At 34.5% G+C, this 26,545-nt stretch overlaps 1 protein-coding gene across 6 annotated transcripts in view; it reads right to left on the bottom strand.

Moving 5' to 3' along the window:
- Window positions 1-304: 304 nt before the first annotated feature.
- The window catches only part of LOC108904553 (Ca(2+)/calmodulin-responsive adenylate cyclase), a 350,154-nt gene continuing 323,913 nt past the window's right edge, over window positions 305-26,545 (bottom strand). For 2 of the 6 annotated variants that reach the window (XM_018707158.2, XM_018707160.2), the window contains exons 10-22: window positions 26,054-26,134; window positions 18,352-18,432; window positions 17,383-17,568; window positions 14,725-15,003; window positions 13,710-13,969; window positions 13,412-13,652; window positions 12,832-13,213; window positions 12,464-12,772; window positions 8,550-10,044; window positions 4,743-5,135; window positions 2,605-2,731; window positions 2,183-2,441; window positions 305-2,033 (exon numbers count right to left, since the gene is read on the bottom strand). In XM_018707158.2, the coding sequence (XP_018562674.1) occupies window positions 1,699-2,033; window positions 2,183-2,441; window positions 2,605-2,731; window positions 4,743-5,135; window positions 8,550-10,044; window positions 12,464-12,772; window positions 12,832-13,213; window positions 13,412-13,652; window positions 13,710-13,969; window positions 14,725-15,003; window positions 17,383-17,568; window positions 18,352-18,432; window positions 26,054-26,134 (4,428 nt within the window). In that variant the 3' untranslated portion in view covers window positions 305-1,698. The remainder of the gene's footprint in view (window positions 2,034-2,182; window positions 2,442-2,604; window positions 2,732-4,742; window positions 5,136-8,549; window positions 10,045-12,463; window positions 12,773-12,831; window positions 13,214-13,411; window positions 13,653-13,709; window positions 13,970-14,724; window positions 15,004-17,382; window positions 17,569-18,351; window positions 18,433-26,053; window positions 26,135-26,545) is intronic. The other 4 variants (XM_018707159.2, XM_018707162.2, XM_018707161.2 and 1 more) reach the window with 4 other exon arrangements.

Raw genomic sequence — 26,545 nt, 5'->3', positions numbered from 1 at the left:
AAATAAACTCTTGCAACTAGCATTTCTTAATTTATTGCAATATGGCCGGCTGGTGGCCGAGTAGTTCGGGGTGTCAATACTTGAATCAATACATGCTACTGTCGCGGGTTCGGTCCCGATGAAGTTGTTAAAGCTCCAAGTCAAAAAATGTACTGAATGGATGAAAACCGAAGCAATGAAATATAAGAACTCGTATTGGTAAGGAAAAAAAAATGTATGTTCTAAGAAATGTCAGGAGTGGGATTAGGATAGAAATAAAACAATCTAATTACCAATATGTTCTTTTGATTATGTATTTAGTTATTTAATAAGCATCAATAAATTATTAAAACATGTTTAACATACACTAGAATATTTTTTTATACAGATAAAGTAGAAAATAGTTTACAACAAATAAATGTTACAGGGGAAAAACATCTATACGATTAAATTCCAACATCAAGATCGCATAATAGTTAAACACTAAAATGTTTTAAAGAAAATATAATTATAATTTTTTTATGTACATACCACCAATATTGTTTAAGTGCTTACATAGATTAATGGTGATCACAGAAAACAAATATATATATATTTACCATGTATTTTTTGCTTCTAATCGGTCGTACCGCCGGGCTATAGAGGTGGCCCGTTGTCTTCCCTGATTTTCTAACAATATTCATTTTTACGTTGGCAAACACAATGGTTATGTAATAAACGCATTATACAATAAAGAAAACAAATTTAAGTACAAAAATATATCGCAATTTCAACTACGTAAAATTAAACTAACAAAATATACAAGAAAATATTCCATGGTAACAACAAATTTTTAGAAAATACTGTTATTTATTGCAAGAAATATCAAAACCAGTTTTCTTTCTACAGATTTAGGTTTGCAAAAATATCTTCCTTCCAATGAAACGTCAATGAAATATAAAAAAAATAAATACATTCATTGATATTAAAGGGGTTCTATGTGCAAATTATACACATCACAGAACCCCCAAAAAATCCAAATGTTTCAACATATAAAAAGACATAAAGAAACATTCTATACATTAATATAGGTAAATAATATCGCTAAATATAATAACTGCTTCTTTGGTTCCAACCAACTATTAAGGACGATGGAGTTTCTTTTAGAGAGCGCCTAAATCATACACAAAAATCACATTTTTCAGTCAGTTTTATGCTAGAAGCACCAATGTGTAATATCTATCAAATTTTTATAAACAATACTCCATTAAAAAAAATATCCAATCGAACTTTCAGGCACATTTACTTTTTCTTTGTAACCTTTGAATATTCGAAACGAAAAGTAATCCGTGAAAAATAAAAGTATAGGGGCCGACTTAAAATATTTTTAATTAGTTTTTTTTATGTTTTCAAGTCATTTGTGCTCCTTTATATTTTAAACTTTTTAATAAGTATAAAATTTTGAAAGGAATCTTCGTTTTTTTAATATTTCATTGACCCCTATACATATATCACTATTTCCACAAGCAACATAAAAAACTTGTTTCAGATCATCACTTTCTCTCATTTTATAAAATCCTATCTATGGTTCATTCATTCTGTTTTATATATCATAAAAATCGTCTCAAATTATCCTTGTTTCCGAGACCAATTTGTTGACATTCTCTGTCAACATTGCACCTAAGGTCTACTGTTATCTCCCATTTCACAAAGTCTCACTAACCGTGCAGCATTTCAAACTCAAACGTCACTGTCAGGGTCCGTTTCGCTGCGTGGTTGCCCGAAATTCCGAGTGATGCTCTCGCTCATCGACCGGATGTTGGCGAGATGCACATCATTGGCAGGCACTGAGAAATAGTTTAGTCTGTCTAGGTCGGGTACGGCATTCAAGTCGTCGTCCGTGCGATAGCAATTATCATACTCGGAATCGTAAAGAGCACTCAGCGAATCTAGGGACATCATGGCATCCGAGTCGAAGATGCGCGATGATGCCCTGGAGGACATGCTGGTGTTGTCGTCCATGTCACCCTCGTGGTTGTGGTCGTTGTATGCTGAGTTGACGTCACTTAGAGCACCTGGAAATCACAAAAATCTGTTTAGTTCAAGGCTTATTTATAATTTTTTTCTGAAATTACTGCTTATTTACAAATTCAAATTGTTATTATACATTACAATGCCTATAGACAGCCTTAAACTACAACTTTTATATTTTTTTTCTACGTACCCTCAGCATCTGTCAGACCAGTCTCATTGATCATTGAGATATTTTCGAGTGCAGGATCGTCGGTGGTGTACCCTGTCGATTCCTTATCATTCAATAACGGCTCAGAGGCACCACCATCTTCATCCTCGGACCATTCGGAAGCGCTACCTTCAGCTGCTGTACCAGCGACTCCTGCTTCCTGGCTGTCCAAATGGATAGTCTCGAGATTCTTCAACTTCTCCTGGATTTTCTCTTCCAACAGCCTCTTGACTTCTGCTTCCTGTCGAAGAGAGGATAGCAAATTAGATTCTTATTCTTATAAAAAAAAATGTTTAAAAATTTACCAATTCCTTATCGACTGGCTGCATGAATGAGACCAATTAAATAAAAAATGCAAATTTTTGAAAATTATTTTATGATAAGAAAAAATCAATTATACACACCCGTGCTGCTTCTTCCTCCATTCTTTTCTCGTCTCGTTCAAAACTCTCTATGTCTGTGTCATCATCGTGTCTCGGAACTTCAGGCATATCACAGTCTATATCGGTTTCTTCAGTGCACCGTGGACCCCTTTAAGTTCAGATATATTTCAAATTTCACGGTTACGATCCATTAAAAAGAGAAGGATTCAGCTTGTAATTTCAATTCCGAATAAAAGCAATGCAGTACAGGCTATATTAAATATTATATATTTAAGATATTCAGACATACTTGTCTTTAATTCTTTGTAACCATCATTTTCTACAACTAATTAGCTGTGTTATATACACGGCTGGAAACTCCACATAGTCCATCTGCCTTTGCATGAGAGCGACAAAGTAAAGTAAAGAAATCCGTGCGATAGACAAGGATGGCCATAGTGAAGACGTTTCATAATTTGACTAGTCACTCCCACTTCTAACCGAGCGCATCCCAAACGGGCGGTAACTATTCAGATTACGAAATGACTTCAATATAGCCATCCTTGTCTATCGTACGGATTTCTATGACTTACTTTGTCACTCTCGCGTAAAGGCAGATTGACTATGTAGATTTTCCAGCCCTGTATAAGGCAGATGCACAGATTGAAATTATAATATGATCCATCTCTTACTGTAAATCAAATCTTTCGACACCCCCTAGTTGCTTCTGTTAAGTGCGAGAGTGATTAAAATCTGGCATGAAATTGTAAGCGTGAACAGTGGTGAGCAAGCAGCATGGATCAGTGTTAGTGAAGCGTACAGATTTAAGAGATGGTCATTTGCTACATAACCTCAAAAACTTAATTTACCTGGTGCTACTATTATAGAATTTCCTACGGAATGAAAAATTTTGACCAACAAATGTAACAATTTACATTTAAATTTGAATGAAATTCACATTCAACTGATTTTTTGAAGGAAATTCACATCAACAGATTTCTTTCACGAATTTCGCTAAATCTCTAAATGGGCAATGTGTACAAAGTAGATTAGGCATTTGGAAATTTTCCATTTGAGAATATTTCGTGAGAAATAATTTCAAAAAGGAAATTTTTCTCAAGTATCAAATTTCCCGTCAATTTACGATTGAAAAAGTAGCTAATACAAAATCATTTAAATTTTAAGTTTTATTATAAAACTCGATTATACCACTTATTTAATAAATATATTTTTTTAATTTAATTGAGAATTTAGCAATTTGTTAAACCGATAAGATTAAAGCAAATGACAAGCTCAAATTTTATATCGAAAATACAAAAACATTAGATGGCGCTTTAAAATACTAATTTATATGTCCCTAGATTGCTAAAGTACCTCAATCACCCACTACATGGAGGAAATATGCTTACGGCGACATTGTAGATGAGTGACAAAAAGAGAAAGAGTAATATGGGTACCATTTTTCTCTCTCGTGCAGGCAGCGCAACGCAGCATGAGAGAGGGGGGAGAGAGAAAAAGAGAGAGGAAAGAGGGGGAGAGAGTGGAAAGGGGAGGGAGAGGGAGTGAGAGAGGAGGGACAGAGAGGGGGAAAGAGAGAGGAGAGGAGGGATATAGGAGAGGAGGGAGAAAGAGGAGGGATATTAGAGGGGGAGAGAGAGAGGGGGGAGAGAGAGGGGGAGAGAGAGGGGGGAGAGGGGGGAGAGAGAGAGATCACCCAAAATAATGCCCTTTCTTTTTACAGTGTCTACACTTTTTAATATGCTGTGTGCTGTGCTTCCTCCGTGTAGTATATGCTCTAATGCTATTACAGTGGTAAGTGTTTAAAGAAATATTGCTTAGTGATGTGTACCTAATTAATTACAAAATAAAAGTGAAAATGAGAAACCAAATGAAAAAAGTCACACTACAGCCTAGGAAACGACGTATTTAAAAATTAAGTTTTTATGAGGTTATGTGCAAATGGTATCTCTTTAATGGCATGTTAGTACATAGTTACACATACAGTTGGGAATATAAAAATAATTACTGAAAAAGGAAAGATAAGACAAGACTAAAAAGAAAATATTTGAGATTAAACAGAAAAAATAAAATTATATTTATATTCCCAACTTTATACGTATTTCATTATGCGATGAGACGCAGTGGCCTGTTAGTGTTGTCTCACGATGCACCAATAATACCTGTCAAGAGGTGACACTTTGGCCAGCTTATTCGGCTCGCTGGGTCCCGGCGAGGCCCCTCTCTTTAGTGACCCCTCTTTGCTGCTTGCTCGGGGAGGAGGGGACATGCACTGGAGGTTAACATTGCCGGCGGTATTAGGGTGTACCCTCAGCCCGAGCGCCAGGGCCTGGATGGCGGCCAGCCCCACCTGGTGGTTGTTATTGTTTGGCGCGTACCTGACAAGCGGCTCCAGGGCCAGGTCTTTGTTCTGCTGGTTGAGCTCCAGCTTGGGGGGGATGTTCTGGAGCAGGTTCTGTTCATCCAGCAGCTTCTGGATCTCCCTTTCGAAGGGACCCAGGTGGTTTTCGCAGTTGTCCACGTTGTTGACTTTCGTGATGGGGGATATTTTCTCCCTACAAATAAATTTTATAAATATTCCACAAGAAAATGTACAGATTTTAGATATATTCCTGATGGTAACTGAAAATATTTAAGCAGTGTGTCACATGATTGTGGCCCAAATAAGGAAAATTGTAGCACAATTTTTTTATACATTGAAATGTATCATTATGAGATATTGCAAGGTCGTAAGCATGAAGTTCACTTTATCTTGTAAAACAAATCAAATTCAATTTTCTTCGTATTTCTAACAGTGGCCGCCCCAGATATTTGATATGAATTTTATTTTTTTAACTATCCACCAATTCGACTCCTCTGTAATTTTTATAATAACTAATAAATGAATAAATTGTAGTTTTTTGGTAGGTTGGTATAAAAAATGCTCCCAAGAATATAATTTTCGTTTTCTATCTTTTTTAATTTAGAGAAAATTCTGGAAAAAATCTATAATATGTAATTTGTAGACATTTATAAATAGTTGCAACGTCATTAACATATCTCTAGTTTGGAAAAAAAATTAAATTTAACATTAAGGGTTGCCACCCCACCAGTATACCCTAATTAACGGGGGTAGAAGTCTGAAATTAAGTGTCAAGATGTTTTAGATGAAGCATAATAAATACAAAGTAAGAAGTCTTCAGACTTCAGACGCTGGCGTGTTTTCATGCTCAATCTGTTACAGAAGAAGGAAAATTGTTACTTCATATAACTTTTATAATTTTCTTTTTTTTATTTATTTGTTATAACAATGCCAACGAGGTTTACATATTCTTTTATGTTTAGTTGTTATTAATTTTCTATACCAATCTCATACAGATTTATTTAATCTATACAGGGTGTTAGAAGTTTGATTGCCTTAATTTTAACAGACGATAGAATACCTACATAAAAATAAACAAAAAAACCTTATATGACGTGGGTCCTAAACTCAACCATTTCCGAGAAAAAAATTTATCAAAATCTCCAACTTGATGTATAAAAGTTCGATTAATTAAGGAATATTGACATAACTGCGTGCATAAAATACCATAAAATAAAATGTTTATCACTTTTTTGAAATTCTTTATGCTTAATTCTAAAAAATAATTAGCATTGCAATAAATTTAAGTCAATAAAATTCATATTGAGCAGTGTGAGTGACAACAGCGCGGCGAATAACACGAGGTACTAAACTGACCAGCAATATGCAGTTCAGTTGGTATCTGGAATTGGACCGTATCTGAGTGTTTTTTGCGTACCACTATTTCTTTTTCTTGAGGTGTTTTCCAGCAAGTGAAAATTGGATTCGAAGGTGTTGTGCGTGCATTGAAAATGGTAATGGACATTTTGAGCATATGTTGTAGTTTGTTTTGTACTTTTGCATTTAAAAATTACTGAATTTTGCTTTTTGGTAAGTGTCTAAATTATTTTTAATACGTATGATTATTTGGATGACGTGCATGTTTGGGTACTTTAATTACATATTTTTCAGATTCATAATTTGATTAAAAGTTAAGTTCCTGTTTTAAGAGACTCATAATTACTAAAATTCGAGCTAAAATTTAAGCACAACACTATCTTCGTACTACAAAATCGATATATTTTATTTTATTTATTTAAAAACTGGAAAATAATTGTCTTGAAATTTATTAAATGTTTCACAATAATACACTAAACCAAACAATTAAAAGGTCAAAAGAATTTCTGAAATTTTTCCGTGATTTTTGACATACTGACATTTAAGTGAAAAATGGTCTTTTTTTCCATTTTAATCATGGTTATGAAGTGTTTAAGCTCAAAAATCGTGACCCTTTAATTTTTTCAAAAGTTTGTTTGAAACAAAGAAACGTATCACTAGATCGAGATGAAACTTCACAGGGTTCTTCTGGGTATATCGAACTGTAAAAGTCATGCTTAGCATTAGTCATTTCGTGAATATTTCTAATTTAGCTGTCAATTTTCTAAAAAACATAAATTACCCTTTTTTCCTGTTTTTTTAAATTCGTGTAAAACACGAAAAAAAAAGCAATTTCCGAAAAGTTGCAGCAGCATGTTATAGGACATTTCTTACAGTTTTCGAAACTGCTCTTCAATTCTCTGTACGACCATTTGTCACTAAGATATCGATGATTGAAGACAAAAGGATCCTTTTCCATTAAAAGTCCGATATTTCGATGAATAATGGCTGTATCGAAATTTAAAAAAAAGGAAATTAAAGCTGAATAAACAACCTATCTGGTCCATGCAATGGCTTAGATGAAAAAATTTTTTCCAAATCCGTGAACTCGGAAAAAAAATAAAAAAATTTGCAAAATTTTTTTGTCGCGCTGTTTCTTAGAATTGCATGATAACCGTAGTTCCTAAAAATTTTCGACTGAAAGATCTAAAAACTAGAATCTTAGAGCTTCAAAATGCTTTTTTTTAATTCTCGATACGATCATTTTTCATTTAAATACAGTGTGTCAAAAATCACAGAAAAATTTTGGAAATTCTTTTGACCCTTTAATTGTTTGGTTTAGTGTAGTTCTTTACATTTTTTCCATAGGACAAGTCTGCCGCGTGAACATGTGGTATGCACCAGCTGTGTAGCGTTAGGTTAAGCACTGTTGTCACGCGATGAAACTCCCCAATATTAATACTCGCTGTATTTTGAAAACTGTTAATCTTACACCCCTGTAATATACAACTTTTTTGTTCATTTATGATTATCTCATATTGAAGTAATGGCAGTCCAACTTCTTACACCCTGTATATTCATTACTTATTTATTTTTTGAAAAACAAGTTTGTATTGTAAAATAAAACAAATGCATCATCGTTATGCAATTTGCCTTCCTTAGATATGTTTTCCATATTCCAAAGAAAAGTTACATGCACAGTAGTAACGTCTTAAGAAAATTACTTAATAGATCATATCTTACGGCACTGGTAATTGAAATGCACAATTTTTATACAGTTTAGCAAGTAAGTATTATGTATCAAATGTTATGAAATTATTAATCCCGAAATAAAAAAAAATAATTTTATTTCCTTCATGTTGGCAATTAAATTATGGTAAAATTAAAAATTATTAAGACAATAAGATCAAGATTCCATTAAAACATAACGTTTTGTTTTACCGGCTCTAATTGGTGTAATTTTTCCCAAGATTCTAATCAATCAAACAACGATCGCATTATCTCGACTCGAGCATAGGCGTAATGGTTTGTTACTGTTCATGGTAAACGAATCATTAATATTGGCGACGCAAAGATTTAAGAATTTTTCATTACCAGTAGAAGTTGTACAATGTTAGGTTGCCGAAGCTCAGCAGTCACGGTGCTTGTAAACATTTATTAAGGCTTTGTACTACCAATATTGCTAAAGTTTATTTTAAAAATATAAGTAAATTTTTAATTAAAGTTGAATAACATCAACTTTAATTAAAAATCTGAACATGAAAAATGTTACCTAATATCAGTTGGCGACATCCTCAATTTTCTCAAATCTTTCTTGTCTGTTTGACATGATCCATCTCTCTTCGAACTTTTCTCACTGTTTGTAGTCATCCTGTTATCGTCGTCCTTCAGCAACTGCCTGATTTCCTCTGCCTCCTTAAAACTGGGCGATCTTTTGCAGTTCGAAGACAATTTATTGCACTCTAGCACCGAATCGCTGTCGTTTCTAATACGTTGTTTGTCCAAACTCCTCTGTTTCAGTATCTGCTTGGTAGGGATGGGTATACCAGAACCGTTAGCACTTGTTGCCCTTAGTAACGAAGCAGGCTTGGGTTTAGGGCGGGTGACAAACTCGAAACTGGTACAGCTCTCCCCTCTGCAACTCTCTTCTCCGTCTAGAACAGGCGGACTGGTAACTATAGAGGAATCGACGGTGTTGCAGGTGCCTGCCAGAGCTAAGACAGCGTTAGGTGGTAAATTGTTCCTTTTCGGGTTCACCCTGTCGGATGAATTGTTGCGCAGTGAACAATTCGGAGGGATGTAGTCCAGGGAAGCTCGAGGCGACACTTCGGGGGAGGATAACGGGTTGACTTGAATATCCGAGGGGAACAGAAACTGCTGTGTATCCGTTGGTAGAGGAGGCGACACGCAGGGTGAACCGTCGGCATCAGTAGTTCTACTGTAGCTTTCATCTGAACTACTTATACTTGGCGAGTGGTTCAAAGAGCTTATTTCATCGGCGGATGAATGTATACGTTGCGGGGCGCTACTGTTGTACAAGCCACCAAGGCTCTCATCTGAGTAATGTCTTTGTAACGGGCTGTGACGGTTGTGGTGCGGACTGTGCCTGGAGTGTAACGGACTGTGGCGAGACTGGGACAAAGGGTTGTGCCTCGTTTGGATTTTGTTTCGCAACAATTCGGGAGTCCGTTCAGGTGTCCTTTGAAGTGGTAAAGCTGCAATGGGTTGGTGAGCCAAGACAACCTGTGCCTTACTTTGATGCAGCGGGGGCATCGGCACCATATTATGGTGTTTTCTATGGTGTCTATTCGGAGATTCTTTTCCTGGTGGTTTGGGTAACGGCTTTAAGTATGGTTTAATATTATCGACAGGTTGAGTATTAACCACGGCATAAGAATTCTGCGGCCTCGGCCAAGGTGGGTTGTACTTCATTTCTGGTGTGGGCTGCCTCTGACTCTGTTGCGAATTGGTTTTGTGTGGTGGCAGGGGCGGCGGAGGAAGGTTCTCCTCACACGGTAACTTTTTTCCGTTCCTGGGTCCTTTACTAGCGACTGCTGGCAGTAGCGGTTCATTTTCACAGCCGTTTATGTGTTCTCTATGAGTGGATTCCCGAAGAGGGGGCAGTCGTACAGCGTTTGACGAGGCTCTGTATGAGTCGTCCCTGGTGGAAGACCTGTTTTGTGCTGGGTGTTTTGGTCTCCCGTTCAGGTCTCCATGGTGAAGTAGAGCCAGAGGAGTGGCTACACCTCCATACATGTTATTTAAATCTAAAAAAAAATCAGTTTAAAGTTGGCAAACATTTGATTTACTTTTCTCTAGACAACTGGCATCATCCGGTGAAACTTAAAACTAAAGTTAAAACTAGCTTTTTTATAGAACTTGTTTTAATTTTTGTTTTTTTTATTAAACTATAGGAACAGATACATTATTAAAAAGTAATATGTTTTGTTATATTTATTCTATTAGAAAAATGTTTTGGAACCTTGGGACCTTTTGGAATGAGATTTTGCAGACATTATGCAAAATATTTTTTTTTGCATTTTCTAATTGTATTTTTTTCTTTTAGTTTTTATCAACCACTGAATCAATCACAATTGTTTTGTTATAAATCAAACCATTTGTGAATAAAATGTGTTTGCTATTTATTTGCTATTTGTTAATGGCGAACAATTTTTTTTATATAAGATTAGGAAACAACTGATACCGCTGTATTCGTCTATAATAAGTAGCCATATTGGCCAATATGGTGGCCGATTTTTTACCATATATAACATTAATGTTGCTATCATGGTAAAATATCTGCATAAAAAAATCGCTAATACAGATATTTGACATCCCAGTGTTCCATAAGATTGATTAAACAAGAAAATTGAAAATATATTTAAAAAATGTGCTTTTAACAGAAAAAAGATTTTGTAAAATTTCAGTGAAGGAGCATTGTTTGTTTGGAAAATATTCGAGAAAAACATTTTTATTATTTTTTATAATACCCCAAAAAGTAAATATTTTTCTAAAAAAATACACAGAAGGTATAACCTTAAATGAGGGGTCAGTTTTTTTTTGGGTAAATAGTACACGTTAGCCAGAATATTAATCTGAAAATATTATTATTTTTTTAAATCACATAAATAGACAAATTATAATTTATTTTTTAAACTGCACTTGTCTATGCCGTCACTTGTATATGTGCACATCAATGTTGCCTGTTATTACCATTTTAATTCAAATGTATGAAACTAACGAAATGGCAGGTTAGCTCCCTGCAATCGATCATAAATTTGTAAAAACAGATTGTTTTGTGTGACTTTGCAAGAGGTTTTTTAAAGTCACTATATTTTTTTGTGTTAATGCGAACAAATCGCCAAACATTAAACAAATATATATATTTTTCACGATTTATTAATATTAACTAATGTTGAGATGTGGTTAGGTATTTCAAGGTTTTAATAAAAAGTATTTGTTACTATTTTCTTGAAGCACTGTATTTAGTTTGTGAATTTCAGTATTAATGATCTCTGACAATAATTTAATTTAGATTAACTACATATAATAATGTCAATCCGCCTGATGTGATATGACAAGGAGTGAACAAAAAATTACATTTATTTTAGTTTTCAGTGTTTATAATAATCATGACGTTTTGCAGGAAAATATTAGTTTTTACTGGAATCAAAATAGAATTTTTATTGTGTAGTGCCGTGTTTTATTATATTTAATTTTATAGTAAAATTAAAAGTTATTGATTTCAGTGTTTATTGACACTACAGTGTCGTCATTGTTTAAACTTCTGTGCAGTATGAAAAAACATGTACGTGAATCGAGCAAGATGAGATTTGACAAGAATCCATGCCTTACTATAGCTTCCAATTATACTCGGCAGCCGAAATTATAAAGAGTGACTAATACATAATATAAAAACACTATTACCATAATGCGTATAAAATATAAAATGATTTCTATATGGTTCAATATTATTTGTCTTTGTGCCGCTCGCCATGCACATTGGTAGAATCTATAATCGTGTATAGACTGAGTTACACTGAACGTCGATCTATATTTTATCTCTGTCTTTTGCACTTGGTAGGGAATAGGGAAATGCTTTTTTAGTGGGTGTAAACGGACTTGATTTGCCCGACCTGAGAAACGTCATAGCATAAGCGTAGACGAGGGGTCTAATTCCATTGCTATAATATATTTATAAATTAAAAAAACACAATTGGGACGTTTTAAAATGTTGTAATAATTAAAATTGATCAAAGTGCCGGTTATAGCAAACCGTAAAAAATATTAGATGTTATGTTTTATTATGTTTTTTCAATATTTTCTATATCTTGTTGCCTTTTACGCAGACACGCCAATGGATTTTCGTTCCCGGCACGCTTCATCCCCCTTACTAGTACAAGAGCTAGCGATGAATCACTATCTATAATTTTGACCATCGAGTATAGGTATGTATACTTTCATGATTAGCACGGTTATTTGAGGTTACACTAGCCTGTCTAGCAGTGGGGTATTTAAATTAATAAAAAAATATTACTAACAGAATTTGAGAAAACACATCTATGATGTGTGAATGTCAAAAGTAATCTCTATATATGACCCCCATTGAATATAATATACTTGTTCCTAAAGTTTAATAAAAAATTATCAAACGACCCTTCGTAATGAAATTATAAAACATCTTACTGTTGTTGACGTTGTTCGCATTGGAACGTAAACTATTTAGTTCTTCCACCCTTAGGGTACCTGGTTGTTTTCTATCAATTAAAAAGTAAGTAGTCATGTCTCCTTTGCCCTTCACTTTCACCTTCCCCCTACACTGGAATTCATACGGGTATGTCCTGAGTACTTGGTACACCTCTTCGGTGACCTGAGTGTGATTGGGCAGTCCCGTTGAATCCATGCGACTTGCGACATTCACAGTGTTGCCCCATATGTCGTATTGGGGCTTCCTAGCACCTATAACACCCGCCACAACCGGCCCTATGTTTATTCCTACAAAAAAAGGATATTTTAAAATATTTATATATTTAATAAACATTTTGGCAGCTCACCCACTCTGAGCATGAAATTATTATAAGAGTTCTCATTGATGTTGAGCAGTCGGTCTCTCATGGCGAAAACGAACTCAACTAGAGTGGACAGGTGTATCCCGGCAGTAGTTTCGTCATCGTCTAGTATCCTCAAATCCGGCATCAAACCTACAGCGGCCATGTAAGTGGATCCGACAGTTTTAATTTTGTCGATGGCCTTAAACCTCTCTTCGGACAACAAGTCGTCGAAATCGGCAATGATTTCATTTAACAGCCTTAAACATTCCACGCCTTGGTTGTTGCCGTCTAGTTCCGTATAGAACTCGTGGTAGTTGGTAATGGAGGCGAAAACCACACCCACCCTCGAGTAGCTCTGATGGTAAAGTTCCTGTGATAGAGTATTCTGTAAGAAAATGTTTACATTTTTGTATTCCACCCCTTTGTGCAGCCAACATCCGGACATCTAACCTCCAAAAAATAGAAACCAAAAGAAACAATGAAATCAAATCACATTTATCACAGAATTTCCAAACAAAAAAAAGACAAAATGTTGCCTACACATATAATAACAAAGTACGACAGATAGTCCCACGGTTCTCACCATGTTGTTGCGGAATTGGTTGTCGAGGAAGTGGGTCGCCACGTGGGCTGGTAATAGGTTGAATAATATCCTCTTGTTGGAGTGTTGCAGGGCGTCCATCTCTCGTTTTTCTTCGTTGGCCTGGATTTGCCACAAGAAATCGAGCCGCGCCGTCCATTCCACCTGCCTGCCGTGCAGGAGTACGGCTAAGACAAACATGAGTACTTCGACAACACTAAGTACATGCTGCGGAATCACCGTACTGCAAGGAAAAGTATCATCATACATAGATTACGTGAAGATGCCAAACGCAACTCACCTGTCTCCATCGTCGTAGCACCGGAACAGATTAATATGGGACAGTTCTATTAGGAGTATGTAAACAGTCGACATGATAAGTAGTAACAACGCCTTAAGTAGAATTGGAAGCCTTAAAAATATCGCCACAGCCAAATACCCAAGGGCACAGGATAAAACAATGTAGTGAGGCAATGGGCACTCCCAATGCTTCTCATTCGGGTTCAACGTCACATTGACATTCTCCATGGAGGGGCAAGGCACACCCGAATGACATGTAAACTAAAAAGGAATTAGAGTAAAAAACTTTTTTAAAACTCAACATTCTGTGTATATGAAACCACTATAGATTCTTGGTGCAAAAATAAGATGACAAGTGACAACTAAATTCGCCTCAATCCACAGTAGCTACGCTTAGCTGTTAGAAGACATCAAAGTTGGTGATAACTGTTGCTATTTTCTAAATACTTTATCAAATTTAAAATAAAAATTTAGTATACTAGTACTTGGTATATACAGTGTGTCTTGTGTTTTCCTGGCAACATTTCCTTAAATACAAGTAGAAATGGACGAAATTAAGTGGGTCTATTTTTTTAACGGTAGGTCCTGAAAGGTTGGAAAGATTTGACAATTATTGGTTTTCAATATTTTTCAAAAATACGTTAGGTATTTTTTTTTTTGAACAATTATACTGTTGGGTTATTCTACAAAATTAAAAAAAAAAATGATAAAAAAAACAGCCTCATATGTTTATAACAAAACAAGATCTGAAGCTATAGGGCAATACGTGCAACAAATATAAACATTTTTGCTTAGAGGTAGGATAATTAATATCTGTATAACTTCTGTTATAATGATATCAATACATAAGTACTAGTATATTAAATTTGATTTAAATCAGATAGTGTTTTAGAGTTTTTTGAAACAAACAATTTTTTTAATGCTCTCTAAATCAATTTAATTTGACTCCAAGAATATATAGCAGTTTCGTATAAGTATAAGGAATATTAGGACACTCTGTTAAAACCGAATCTTACCACATTAACTTGGGCTACTGTGTAAATCAGTATAATGGTAAACACGGTTATGGCCAATCGTAATGCGAAACTGTGGGAGATGTCCCACAATATCCATCTCAGTCTGACGGCCAGAAGTAACATCAGCACCACCGAAATCCATATAAAAGCAACTAGGAACAACATAACTAAAAGTACGGTGTTGGGCAACACTGCCACCTGCAAAGTGCCCAGAAACACCAGGAGGATCAGGGCGCAAACTAAGGCTGAGCTATAGCCCACATCCAAATCATCATGATACTAAAAAAATCGATAGTTAGTAAAAAAAATTAACTAAGATCCGTTATATAGCTGGTCGCTATAATTTTTACAGTATTTTCAGGAAATGGCCAACTACACTACTAGATCTTTGACATGCTGATAATAATTTGAATATATTTTGTACCTATCTGCTAAAGAATAGTCCAAATTTTACCACTAGATCCTACAATGAAAATTAATAGAGGTAGTTCATATAAAATTTGTTGATAGATACTTCATGTACCTAACACGTTAAAGTTAAGAAAAAAGTTAAACCGTCATTTTACAATAACATGTCTGCCTCTGATCCGAAGCTTGGCATTGATCAATTTATTCGCTACCTACCTAGCAGCACGCTAATGCCTGCCCTGTGGGTCTGGCGTGTCAGTGAAAAATCCGGATGTTTTGCTAAGTGTGAATAAGTTTGACACTTTGTTGTATGGTACTTGTTTTTATGGCAGTCAGTAGCATTGTGTATTGTGAGCATAGAGCGGCACACGATTTGACCACAGATTTAGCCTATTTCTGCTACTACAACGTGCTTACTAGCATAGTATAGATTACTACTGTTTATTTATTTGATTGTTGCCACAAAGTTCCCGATGTCTAGTAATTAAATACATTTTTAGTTTAACATAAAGTATACAAAACGTATCGACAAAAAAATAAAACATAAATAAAAGCTAAAATAGTTACTTAATTTAAAATCTTGAAAAAAAAATGCAAAATATGCAACATTGTAGTTTTTCTGAAACTCATAAACGAAAGAAGTGCGAGCATTACAAAAAAGAAAAAACATTAGACAGTAATTTAAATCTCAAGTAGCTGTTTCAGGAATTGAGATTTGTAAAAAAAGTCCGATATTATTATTATTGGCGAACTTAGAAGCCCTATTATACAAGTATTAAATCCAAAATTTGTTCTGTGAGTTGCCTGTTGAAAATAATTAACAATTGAGTATGCTGATATTTGTAGCAGATGTATACAAAATGTTTCCAATAAGTCAGGACATGACACTTTGAAATTATGTTACAAAATAAGAAAACTAAAAGTTTCTAAAGTTTTAATGTGAAATTCTTGTTCAAATGCCACATAGTTCGAGTAGATCGAGGTTAAGATAACAATTTGATTTAAAACCAACAAGCCTTAAAAATTTATGTTGCACTTGTTCCTAGTTGTCAATATATTATAACAAGTGCTCTAGACACAAGAACGAACATACTTAAGATGGAGTCTTACTACAGTACGAGTGATTTTGTAATGTTTGAGATCAATGTTCTCTCTAATTTTTTCGCTGATTGCGCGATACAAAAGTATATACTATTTTTAGATTCTTTTATAAAATGAAATGAAAAAAAAAATGGTGAACAAGCCCACATGTGCCCGGTTACAAAAATGGCTGCGCAACCTTCCAAAAATTAGTGCGCGGAAAGGGAACTTTGTTGGAGGTGTGTGGATTGAAATTCAAGCTAGTGTCTAAGGTACCTAATTCCCATATTTTCCATACCACTGATTGATTTCAGAGTTGATCCATCTATAGAATACGTATACAGGGTGTCCCATAATTAGTGTGCAACACTTTAGCAGTAGATTCTACGATCAAAAATAAGATTATTTTTTCCTATAAACAAGGGTTGAAAAATGATTCCTAAGGGAGTTACGTCCCCCTAAAAGGGTCTTCAGATCATACCAAAATTCATAATGATACGTTAACTGGTCTTGGAAATATTTTGAAAAATATGATCTCCTGAGGCCCCTTTTAGGGGGCGTAGCTCACTTAGAAAGCATTTTTCGACATTTGTTTATAGGAAAACATAATCTTATTTTTGATTGTAGAATCCACTGCTAAAGTATTGCACACTAATTATGGGACACCCTGCATATCATTTATTTTATTTTTTGATTTGATGAAAGTAATTCATTTGTGCACCAATTGACAAGATTAATAAGATCAGACTGTATACTACGATTAACAAAAACAGAACTAATTGTCGAGAAAATTTAGAAAATAACTTTTGACTCTTTTTTTCTTTAATAACTCGTATTTAGAAAATAAGGACTTACTTACTCAGCGGAACTTATTTCTATTTACTGTTGTACTACGCGATAGCTCCATATCTACTGCCGAAAAGGACGCCTATGATTTCGCGCCATTTATTAAAAAAAAAGTTTTATTATAACGATATCTGTACGCCTATGGATATTCCAATTCAACTGAAACTATTATAATAGAGGTTCAGGGTATTATTCGCCATGTTAAATTATGGAAACGTCACATTTTTATATACTACTACTTCCATTAATTTTCATAGTGGAAACTAGTGGTGAAATTTGACCAATTCTCTAGCGGACACCTTGTATAAGAAATATAATACTAACCTGGTTCTCTTTGTGCCTGTCCTTAAAACAGAGTGTGAACAAGTTGACGTGGGTTGATTTCTCCCTGTCCACGCTCCTGGCCTCGATCGCTTGCGCTAAGTACTTATTAACTCGGTTAGAGGGCGTGTGATAGACGCTGGAGTGCCGTTTTTTAAAGGGCCTTTTGAATTTCTCAGTTACCTTATTCTACAATCACGAACATCTCAATTAGTAAAAGTAACGACGTGGCGATGGAAGTTTTAAGCTCGAAGCAGATGTGTATGCGCATTTTTTTATTCATGAATGGTTTCGATTAAAGAAAGCGTTGTTTTTCACTTGAATAAGCTGGTAAACGAAGCGTACTCTTTAAGTTTAGTAAATTAATGATCGTGTTAGTAATATACAGCATAAAAATACAAAATATCGATTTACGTCTTAGCAAAAAAAAATATTTACACACATTACAAGTAGTTAAAAGACAGTATATTAGTTAAAGTCATGTCAAGAATACTAGCGCTAAACAAAAACAAACAAAAAATCAAACGTAAATTGCATATCCACACAAATGTTCGCAAATACTTGGATTTGTCTATGAAGTAGCATTTATTTTCATATCAACAAATCTGTATTACTTGTATCCAGTTTTTTCTATTCGCAATCATCAGTGTGTGGATATAAAAGCGGAAACAATTTCTTTACCAAAACAGCATATTACGCGGGGCATCCCACTTTGAACAAACAATTGCAAACATCTCTTTTGCATTAAATAATGTCCACAAACATCAAAACAGTTCTGTGATGAATTTGGCGCCTAACTCCGGGCGCCGAAAACAACAAATATTCATTTCATAATACTTTTACTGGAATTAGTAGTCTTACAATGTATGCAAAGGAGGTGTAGAACTGCTTTATAGTGAGACCCCCGACGAATATGCGGAGATATAGGAGAGAAATGTTGGAACAAACGCAAAGCGAGTGAGTAGGACTCACGTTGCTGTCAGTTTCTCGGGGATGGCGTGTTTCTTGTGAGGGTGAGATTTCTGCGTGGAGCACCCTTTGTAGTTCTAGCACCTATAAGCCACATTAGACCAACTAAACACTAAACTAACGTTAGGGACACCGACATACACACAACGACTATTTTACTATTATTACGGTGCGTTTGCCAGACACTTAATACTACTTTACCAACAAATAGACAAGTTCAGCAACGTGTGTGTAGAAGCAACTGTTTTAGATGATGTTCTATTAATGTACTAAATTCTAACAAAGAAATTTACCATTTTCAAACTAAAGAGAGGGAAAATGATTTGTTGCAAAGAAATATAAGATATAACAGCGAGTTGAGAAATTTGTTTTTGCTTTATTGCCAAAACGCCGTCAAAACGAATAAAAAAACTAGAGTAACATTGATCAAGAACTACGAAGATTCAAATTTGGTACAGTGCAGTTTCCTCATAGTAGCTAACTTAATGTAGAATCAATTTTCTATTTATTGATTATCCTTCGTAGAAGTGATGTACTCTATTATAATTTTTTTAAGTAAATATTAGTTTTCTATGAAAATTTAATCAATTCTGTTTTTATGCACCGACTATTTCCACGTAATTTTAACTCATTTTTTTTAATCGTAACAAGTTTTGCATTTATTTGCATAAAAGATAATCAGATGGTTAGATTTGACTTATCCATAATTACGTTGGTACTTAGAAATACATAAAAATTAGATCAAACTAATTAATTTTTATCTATGATTTGCTGCTGACGAGTGCATACTATAAATTGTCTTGTTTTTATAACTTTCATTCGCGAATCGTGTCTTTATACGAAAATTCGAGGTATGAATGTTTTTTTAATAGGAAATACTCTTCACATTTAAATGAAGACAACTGCACCGGTGGCGTACGTAAGAGAGGAGGGGGTTTAGGTGTAAGAATGCCCTCGTGACAAGTAATTCTCGTGTATTTCTCTTGCAACGGCAAGGATAGTCAGCATTGGGAATATACAGGGTGATTCAGAACTTATCCAAAAAAAAAAAAATTCTGGATGTACAGGGGACCCTTACAAATACAATTTTGTAAAGAACAAATCAAAAAGGTCAGTTCGAAATTGATTTAAAAATACACTTCTGCACGGCACTGGAAAATGGTCTACTGTAAAACCTGACCACGCACAATGCGACCGGTATGGCGTGATAAAAATGGACAAAAACTTTCGCAAGGAAAGAAATATGTAAATAGAATTTTATCGCACCAATTTTATATCGGCAAATTCAAATGCTTTTGCCTTTATTAATTATTAATGAAATTAATTTGTGTTTTTAAATAATAAAATCATTTAACATACCCGATGCTGCAACAGCAATTGTTCAAAATTTTATAAACTCACGTGTAAACACATTTGGGTCCGTCTTACTCACTTTCTACGAACTAACACAAATGATGTCTTACTTCACCATAACACAAATACTTCACCATAATACAAATGTTGTCTTGCTTCACCATAAATTAAAACGATATCCATCAATTCTGAGTTGCTATACACGCAAGCCATTTTTGACAGTAACTACTAAAAAACTGATGTAAATACCACAGATAACAGGTAAAAACTACCGCAACGACGGATTTCAGTATTAGGAGTCACATGGCTCTCCACGCGTATTGCGAATGACGCTAGAGACTACAGTTGTCCAGCTATGTAGTGGTTTAATGTGCTATAACTTCAATAATTTTTTTCTCAGAAACTATAAGGATTTTACAAATTTTTTTTTACAATTTTGACTCAATTTTTTACGCCGCATCTATTCCCAAATTTTTTTGGATAAGTTGTGAATCACCCTGTATAGAATGGCACGAATTATATATTTTGCTAAAACGTTTCTTAATATGAAATATTCCAACTAATTCTTGAATAAATACAAATTTTTTACTTCTAGGTAAGTCATTAGTTTGTAAAGACAGTTTAATAAAATTTCATTTCTAGACATAATACCCTACTGGTTTTCTATATCTTTCACTGTTTTTGAGATGTAAAAGTAAACTTTTTTCTTATGGGTGTTAGATTAGTCTTTTATATAATTAGTAAAGTTATAATCGAGTCGGTATCTGTTTCGGGATGGATGTTTTATATAGTAACGATAATTTTTGTTGGGAATAGTTTTAAATATTATGTAGATTAATAATTGCGATATGCGCTCGCTGATTCAAACTCGGACAATATTGACATTAGGGAAAATAGTTAAAGGAAAAAAGTTTCGTTATGAGATTCTCCTTAAAATAAAAGCAGTCCTTAATTTTTACGTGCATTATTGTTGCTGCAATACAGTATAGACTGAAAAAAAATCGTTTTTTCATGAATTTATTTCAGACCTTGACTTTAGAGCAGCCAGCCATATAAAAAATATGGTACTGAGCACTTCACGATATGGTCGTATTGCAGATATTTTTTTATCAAAATCGGCAGGGTAGATTTCGCACAACTGAATTGTTAATTAAGAAAATACAAAATTATACTTATTTTTCAATTCTCTCTCACGATAAAACCAATGATTATTTTGAGCTCCCAATTTTTATACATACTCTTTGGAGTCTCAACTATCAATCCCCATTTAAAATTTTTTGATTTCAACCATTTTAGCAACAATTAGAATTTTTTCAAAATTTCTTCAAAAAAATCTTCAAATGTAATATTAGCGTTACTAAATGAAACGTACATACAACATACTTTTAAAACAGATACCGACTATACTATTAAGAAAACACAACGATATGTCCTAATTTGAAATTTTATTTTCAAGGCGTTGACTAACCATTTCTATAAACAGGTAACCATGACTACCGCTGTAGACACTTTACAGATTTATATTGTAAACTAAATTTTAAATTAAATATTTTACTACAAATATTTGTAGGGGAGCGGCACCTCAGAGCCCTCCTCCCCGCACACCAGCCGTCACTGCTAGTATATCAACTACCCAGAACAGTTCGAAGTTTCAACCCCTCCCATGACAAAATTATGTGTACGTCACTGAACTGCACTGTACCTAATTTGAAGGTCGTGTCTTCGATGAACTCTGAGTAATTGGTCAAAAACTGCACTTTAAATTTTTAACAAATCATGAAACTTCTAGTTACCGCTTTAAATATACTTCTGTGTGTTTTTATGATATGAATCGGTCCTGAGAGCTTGTCGCAACGTCGCTGTTATAGCTTGTATTCCTTTTTGACATTTTAAAAAATAAAAGTTACCCAAAACAGCTAGCTTTAAAAAGTACAAGGTAGATGTTTCCTTGATAAAGACTTATTCAGAAATAGTCAAGTAAAGTTAATGTTCTTTGGCAATGTTTTAAACTAGTTACAAGTTTTTTTCTTAACTTCAATTTAAAAACATTTCAACTGGGAAGAACAACAAAGTATTTTAAATTTATCCTGGTAATTTTAGTATTGAGTATTGACATCTTATTTTCCTGTATAGACCTCCGAATGAACTATTAATTCGATCTACCCTGTATATTATAGCAATCGAAATGTAATCAGCCTACCAGACGACTCTGATTGCCCGAAGCAACTTCTGGTCTCAGAGGTAGTTTCCAATAGCAATGATTACCATAAAGTTTCCGCTAAAGCCATCTCACGATACTTGGCACCTAACAGTTGCCTACTGTACTACTACAAAGGACATAACCATGGACAATAACACTAAAGGGAAATTATGGGGCCATAACAATTATTTGTTATGTCTGGGTGGGTCGAAAGATATTGCATATCGAGAAGCGGGCATAAAATTTTATAATCACATGACTGAGATTTCGAAAAATTCGTGTCTTTTACACGAATTTTCGGCTCTTTTCGGTTTTGCATTTAACAATTTTTAACCCAACAAATTTTCCAAGAAATTGTGACAGTTTGCTATAATCGTGGTGCATGCTACAACGAATTGTCCAATATATTGGTCAAATTTAAAGTTATCGTCTCTTGGAATAAAAATTAACCTTGGTAATACCAAAACAAAATATATGCTTACAATACAAAGTGAATATTAATGAATATTAAAAGTCATTAATTCCCAAAACTGGCCAGTTCTGTTGTCCCCAATTTCTTCCGCATGTGAGATTTTCATAATCACGAATACGAGTGTGAATGTAATTATTTCATGTCAATATTCCTGTTTACAGATGCGGAATCGAGTATTAAAAGAGAGCTAAAAATTGGATACTAAAAACAAATCCAAAATTTCTCTTAACTTCATTACAAAGCCGGATATAATGAGAAAAAAAAATGAATTTCTTAATGACAAGGAGAATTAAACATTGCACTATTTGCAAATAGCCGAAACAAGAGACTTCTTGAAAAGTTATCATGACATAATTACGATCATTTGTTGTTTTCAATGGTCTACTTTTTCTCGTACACACTCTGGATAACCCAGAAAAGGTTAGCTCGGTATATTTGGCTAAATATATGAAGGAAAAAAAAAGACATTTTTTTGGTTGTAGGTACAATTTATAAACAGTTTTATGTGTTTATCTGCAGTTTGTTTTAAAATAAAAATAAATTTCATCCCTTTTTTATAACAAAGGGAGATTTATCTTAAAAATAACGTTTTCATGAAACGCCACTTGCAATAATAATGTTTGTATTTACATGGTGCAACTTTAAGTGGGTAGCAATTTTTTAGGGCTTATTATTTTTTAAATCAATTAATAGTCGAATTATAATTATTAGTTTTTCAAATTATATTTAAACTCTTGTATACAGAAGCTTCTGGACTTCGTTGTTATGTACCTTTTAAACCAACTACATAAATTAAACTGACGAAATGGCAGAGACCGAAACTGCAATGAAAAAACTAATTTCGTAAAAATATATTAGTTTTATAATTTTGTGACATCATTTGAAAACTAACATATTTTTTTATGTCAATGCCGAATATTAAACATTTTTGAATATTTTACATATTAACTGACATTCATTGTAAGTAAAACTAATTAAGATTTTAAAATAATTTTTTTAGCTGTTTGATATTATCATATCAGGATTCCGCACAAAGCTTACGGATTTCAGGTCCCAGTGGATTTGACTGAATTTTTGAAATTTTGTACTCCCTCCTGATCAAGTGTCAATGGGCACAAAGTCCAAAAATGGACAGGAAATTCCTCTAAAATGAAACATTTCTTGGGACTGCACGGTAATATACGATTTTGGATCATTATAGATACATAAGTTCAATATCTTCATGTATATTTGGCCCAATTAACTCCCATAAATCATCTACCCTAATATACAGGGTTTTCAAAAAGTTTGGAACCCCCTCTGTCTCTGAAAATACTACTCAAACAAAAAAATTATTAGGATACAAGTTGCAGGGTTTTGAGTAAGCAATCCAACGGTGACCTTGACCATGACCTTGACCTTGAAGGTCATTTAGAGGTCAAGTCGAAAATTTTAAATGGAACCGTATACTTTTGACCCCGGAAATGGTAAGAGCGGAAAATTTTACGTTCGCATGTGACCTTGACCATGACCATGATCTTCAAGGTCATTTAGAGGTCAATCTGAAAATTTTAAATGGATCCGTATATATTTTTGACTCCGCAAATGGAAAAAATGGAAATTTTTACGTGCGGATATATTATATTGGACTAAAAATTTGATTAAAAAAGTTTTCAAATTGCCCTGTAAACGACCTCCAAGTTACAGCAAGGTCACCGTTTGATTGCTCACTTTTAACCCTAACATCTCGGTAATTTTTTCACTGATGAGAACCTTCGAAGACAGGCTGTTGAAAATACTGTGACCTTGAAACTACCATGATGTCAAGGTCATGGTCAAGGTCACATCCGAACGTAAAATTTTTCGCTCTCTTCATTTTCGGGATCAAAAGCATACGGTTCCATTTAAAATTTTGATCTTGAAAGTCATGGTCAAGGTCATATCTGAACGTAAACATTTCCATTTTTTCCTTTTCCGGGGTCAAAAATATACGGTTAAATCTAAAATTTTCAGGTTGACCTCTAAATAACTTTCAAGATCATAGTCAAGGTCACCGTCGGATTGCTCACTCAAAACACTGCAACTTTTGTCCTAATCATTGTTTTGTTTGAGCAGTATTTTCTGAGATAGAGGGGGGGTTCCAAACTTTTTGAAAACCCTTTACGTATATACAGCGTGTTTAATTTTACATTACACACTTGAATATCTTGTCAGGAAACGTACCCATTCGAAAATAACCCTTACGAAAGTTGTTGGGTTTGAAGGGGGTTGGTGACCTTCCATTTGACCTTGACCTTAACCTTCAAGGTCACTTGAAGGTCAAATCTAATTTTCTAAATGGGGACCACTATTTTTGACCCGGATTCAGAAATTTTACGTTTAGATAGGTACTTAAGGCTTGTTTACGTTTAGATAGATACGTTCGTTTACGTTTAGATAGGTAGGTAACTTAAGGCTCTTCTTCTTCGTCAAGGTCAAATTGAAAGAAACCATCCGATGTCCCCCTCCGAACCCAACAACTTTTATAAGGGTTATTTTCGGATTGATGGCTCCCCTGACGAGTTATTCAGGTGCGTAATTTAAAAAATTTGCCCTTCAAATAAGGTTTGAGCGGAGTCCTTTAAAATTAAAAAATATATATATTTTACTGCTTTTAAAACACTGTGCTTAGTTTGTGAATCTTGATGTCAATAATCTCTGACATCGACCTAGTTCAGTTGAACTGCATAATATCAATCCACCTGATGTGATATGACAACGGGGCGCTAGGCGGGTAAAAAATAAAAGACCGACGTTAATTTCAACAAACGAGAATGACGAATATGTCACCGCTTTATTTTATTATACTTATTTTAGTTTTTAGCTTATCGGTTTACGACAAGGTGTTTGTAAAACATTAATTCGACTTTGTGCATGAAATATTAGTTTTTGTTTAATTCGAAATTAAATTTGAATAGTGCAGTGTCGTGTTTTATGAATTTTATAATAAAATTTAATTGGTATTTAATTAACACCTTATAAAGTTATTTAATTCCTTGTTTAATGACGGTACGATGTGTTTGTGTGTCTTCATTGTCAAATTTCTGACTGATATGAAAAAACTTGTATATAAATCAGGAAAGATGATATTTAACAACAGTGCACACCGTGGTTCTCAATTGTTTGAGGCTACACTAGTCTGTCCAGAGGCGGCATAAGAAAATTACGAAAAAAAGGTTAAATAATCAGTTTTCATTACGGGACTTGAGAAAATAAGCTTATAGTTCTAAATCATTCCCTTTCAAAGTTACACCCTTTACATCTAAATTTGGCCAATTTCTTATAAATTTATTGAGTCAAGAATTGCTAAATGTAAAACGAACTTTACGGAAATAGTTTTTTTTTCGTTGTTGCAATATGTTTTGATCCCACAAAAATGGTTATTCGGACATTTGCGTTTTTGCAGAATTTGTGAATTCTTCTACAGGGCGTGTCAAATTTATCGAAACCACTATCTACTAAACGCCCTGTGCTGGAAGAAATCGCAAACAACCAACAACGTGGACCACCGGGCATGCCAAAACCAGACAACAAGCCGTGAAATAGTGAATGGTGCTAGACTAGACCAACAAAGAAGACGTGTAGACCATGAGACCATGAGGAAATGCGGGTGGCCAGAATGTGTGCGTTCGCGACTCAAGCTGGTGGGAAATGAGACTCACTTTGCTGCTAGTTTGCGCGGCATGTTGTGACGAGTCACACGTCGAAGGATCGGCGTGGAGCACCCTCTGCAGGTCTAGCACCTACAAAGCAAGTACACACCCAAGGATGTTTAGAATCCGGACTATTCGACTGGGCAAAGCGCGGCGTTTCGTTCCATCATCGATGAACACACCGACTGTGACCGCCAAGGTCGGTATGAAATAAATGGTCGTCCTATTTGCTACGATATAGGCAAAACGCTCTACGTATATATACAGAGTGTCCCACTAGTGCGGGAAAGTCCAATATCTATGTTAAAATGAGGAATATATGGATTTTTCTTTTTATTGTGTTGCCACATTTATCGGAATGTACAAATTAAAAATATATTCAACTATACAGGGTGTTCCACTTTTCCTGGACAGACACCAACTTTGGTTTTTTAAATGGAAACACACATTTTTTATATTTTTTTCGGATTCTACATAAAAAATAAAGGGTACTTTGTGTAG

Source organism: Anoplophora glabripennis, unplaced genomic scaffold, assembly GCF_000390285.2.
Source record: "Anoplophora glabripennis isolate ALB-LARVAE unplaced genomic scaffold, Agla_2.0 scaffold99, whole genome shotgun sequence".
NCBI lineage: Eukaryota > Metazoa > Arthropoda > Insecta > Coleoptera > Cerambycidae > Anoplophora > Anoplophora glabripennis.
This window is presented reverse-complemented; position numbering and strand designations above follow the sequence as displayed.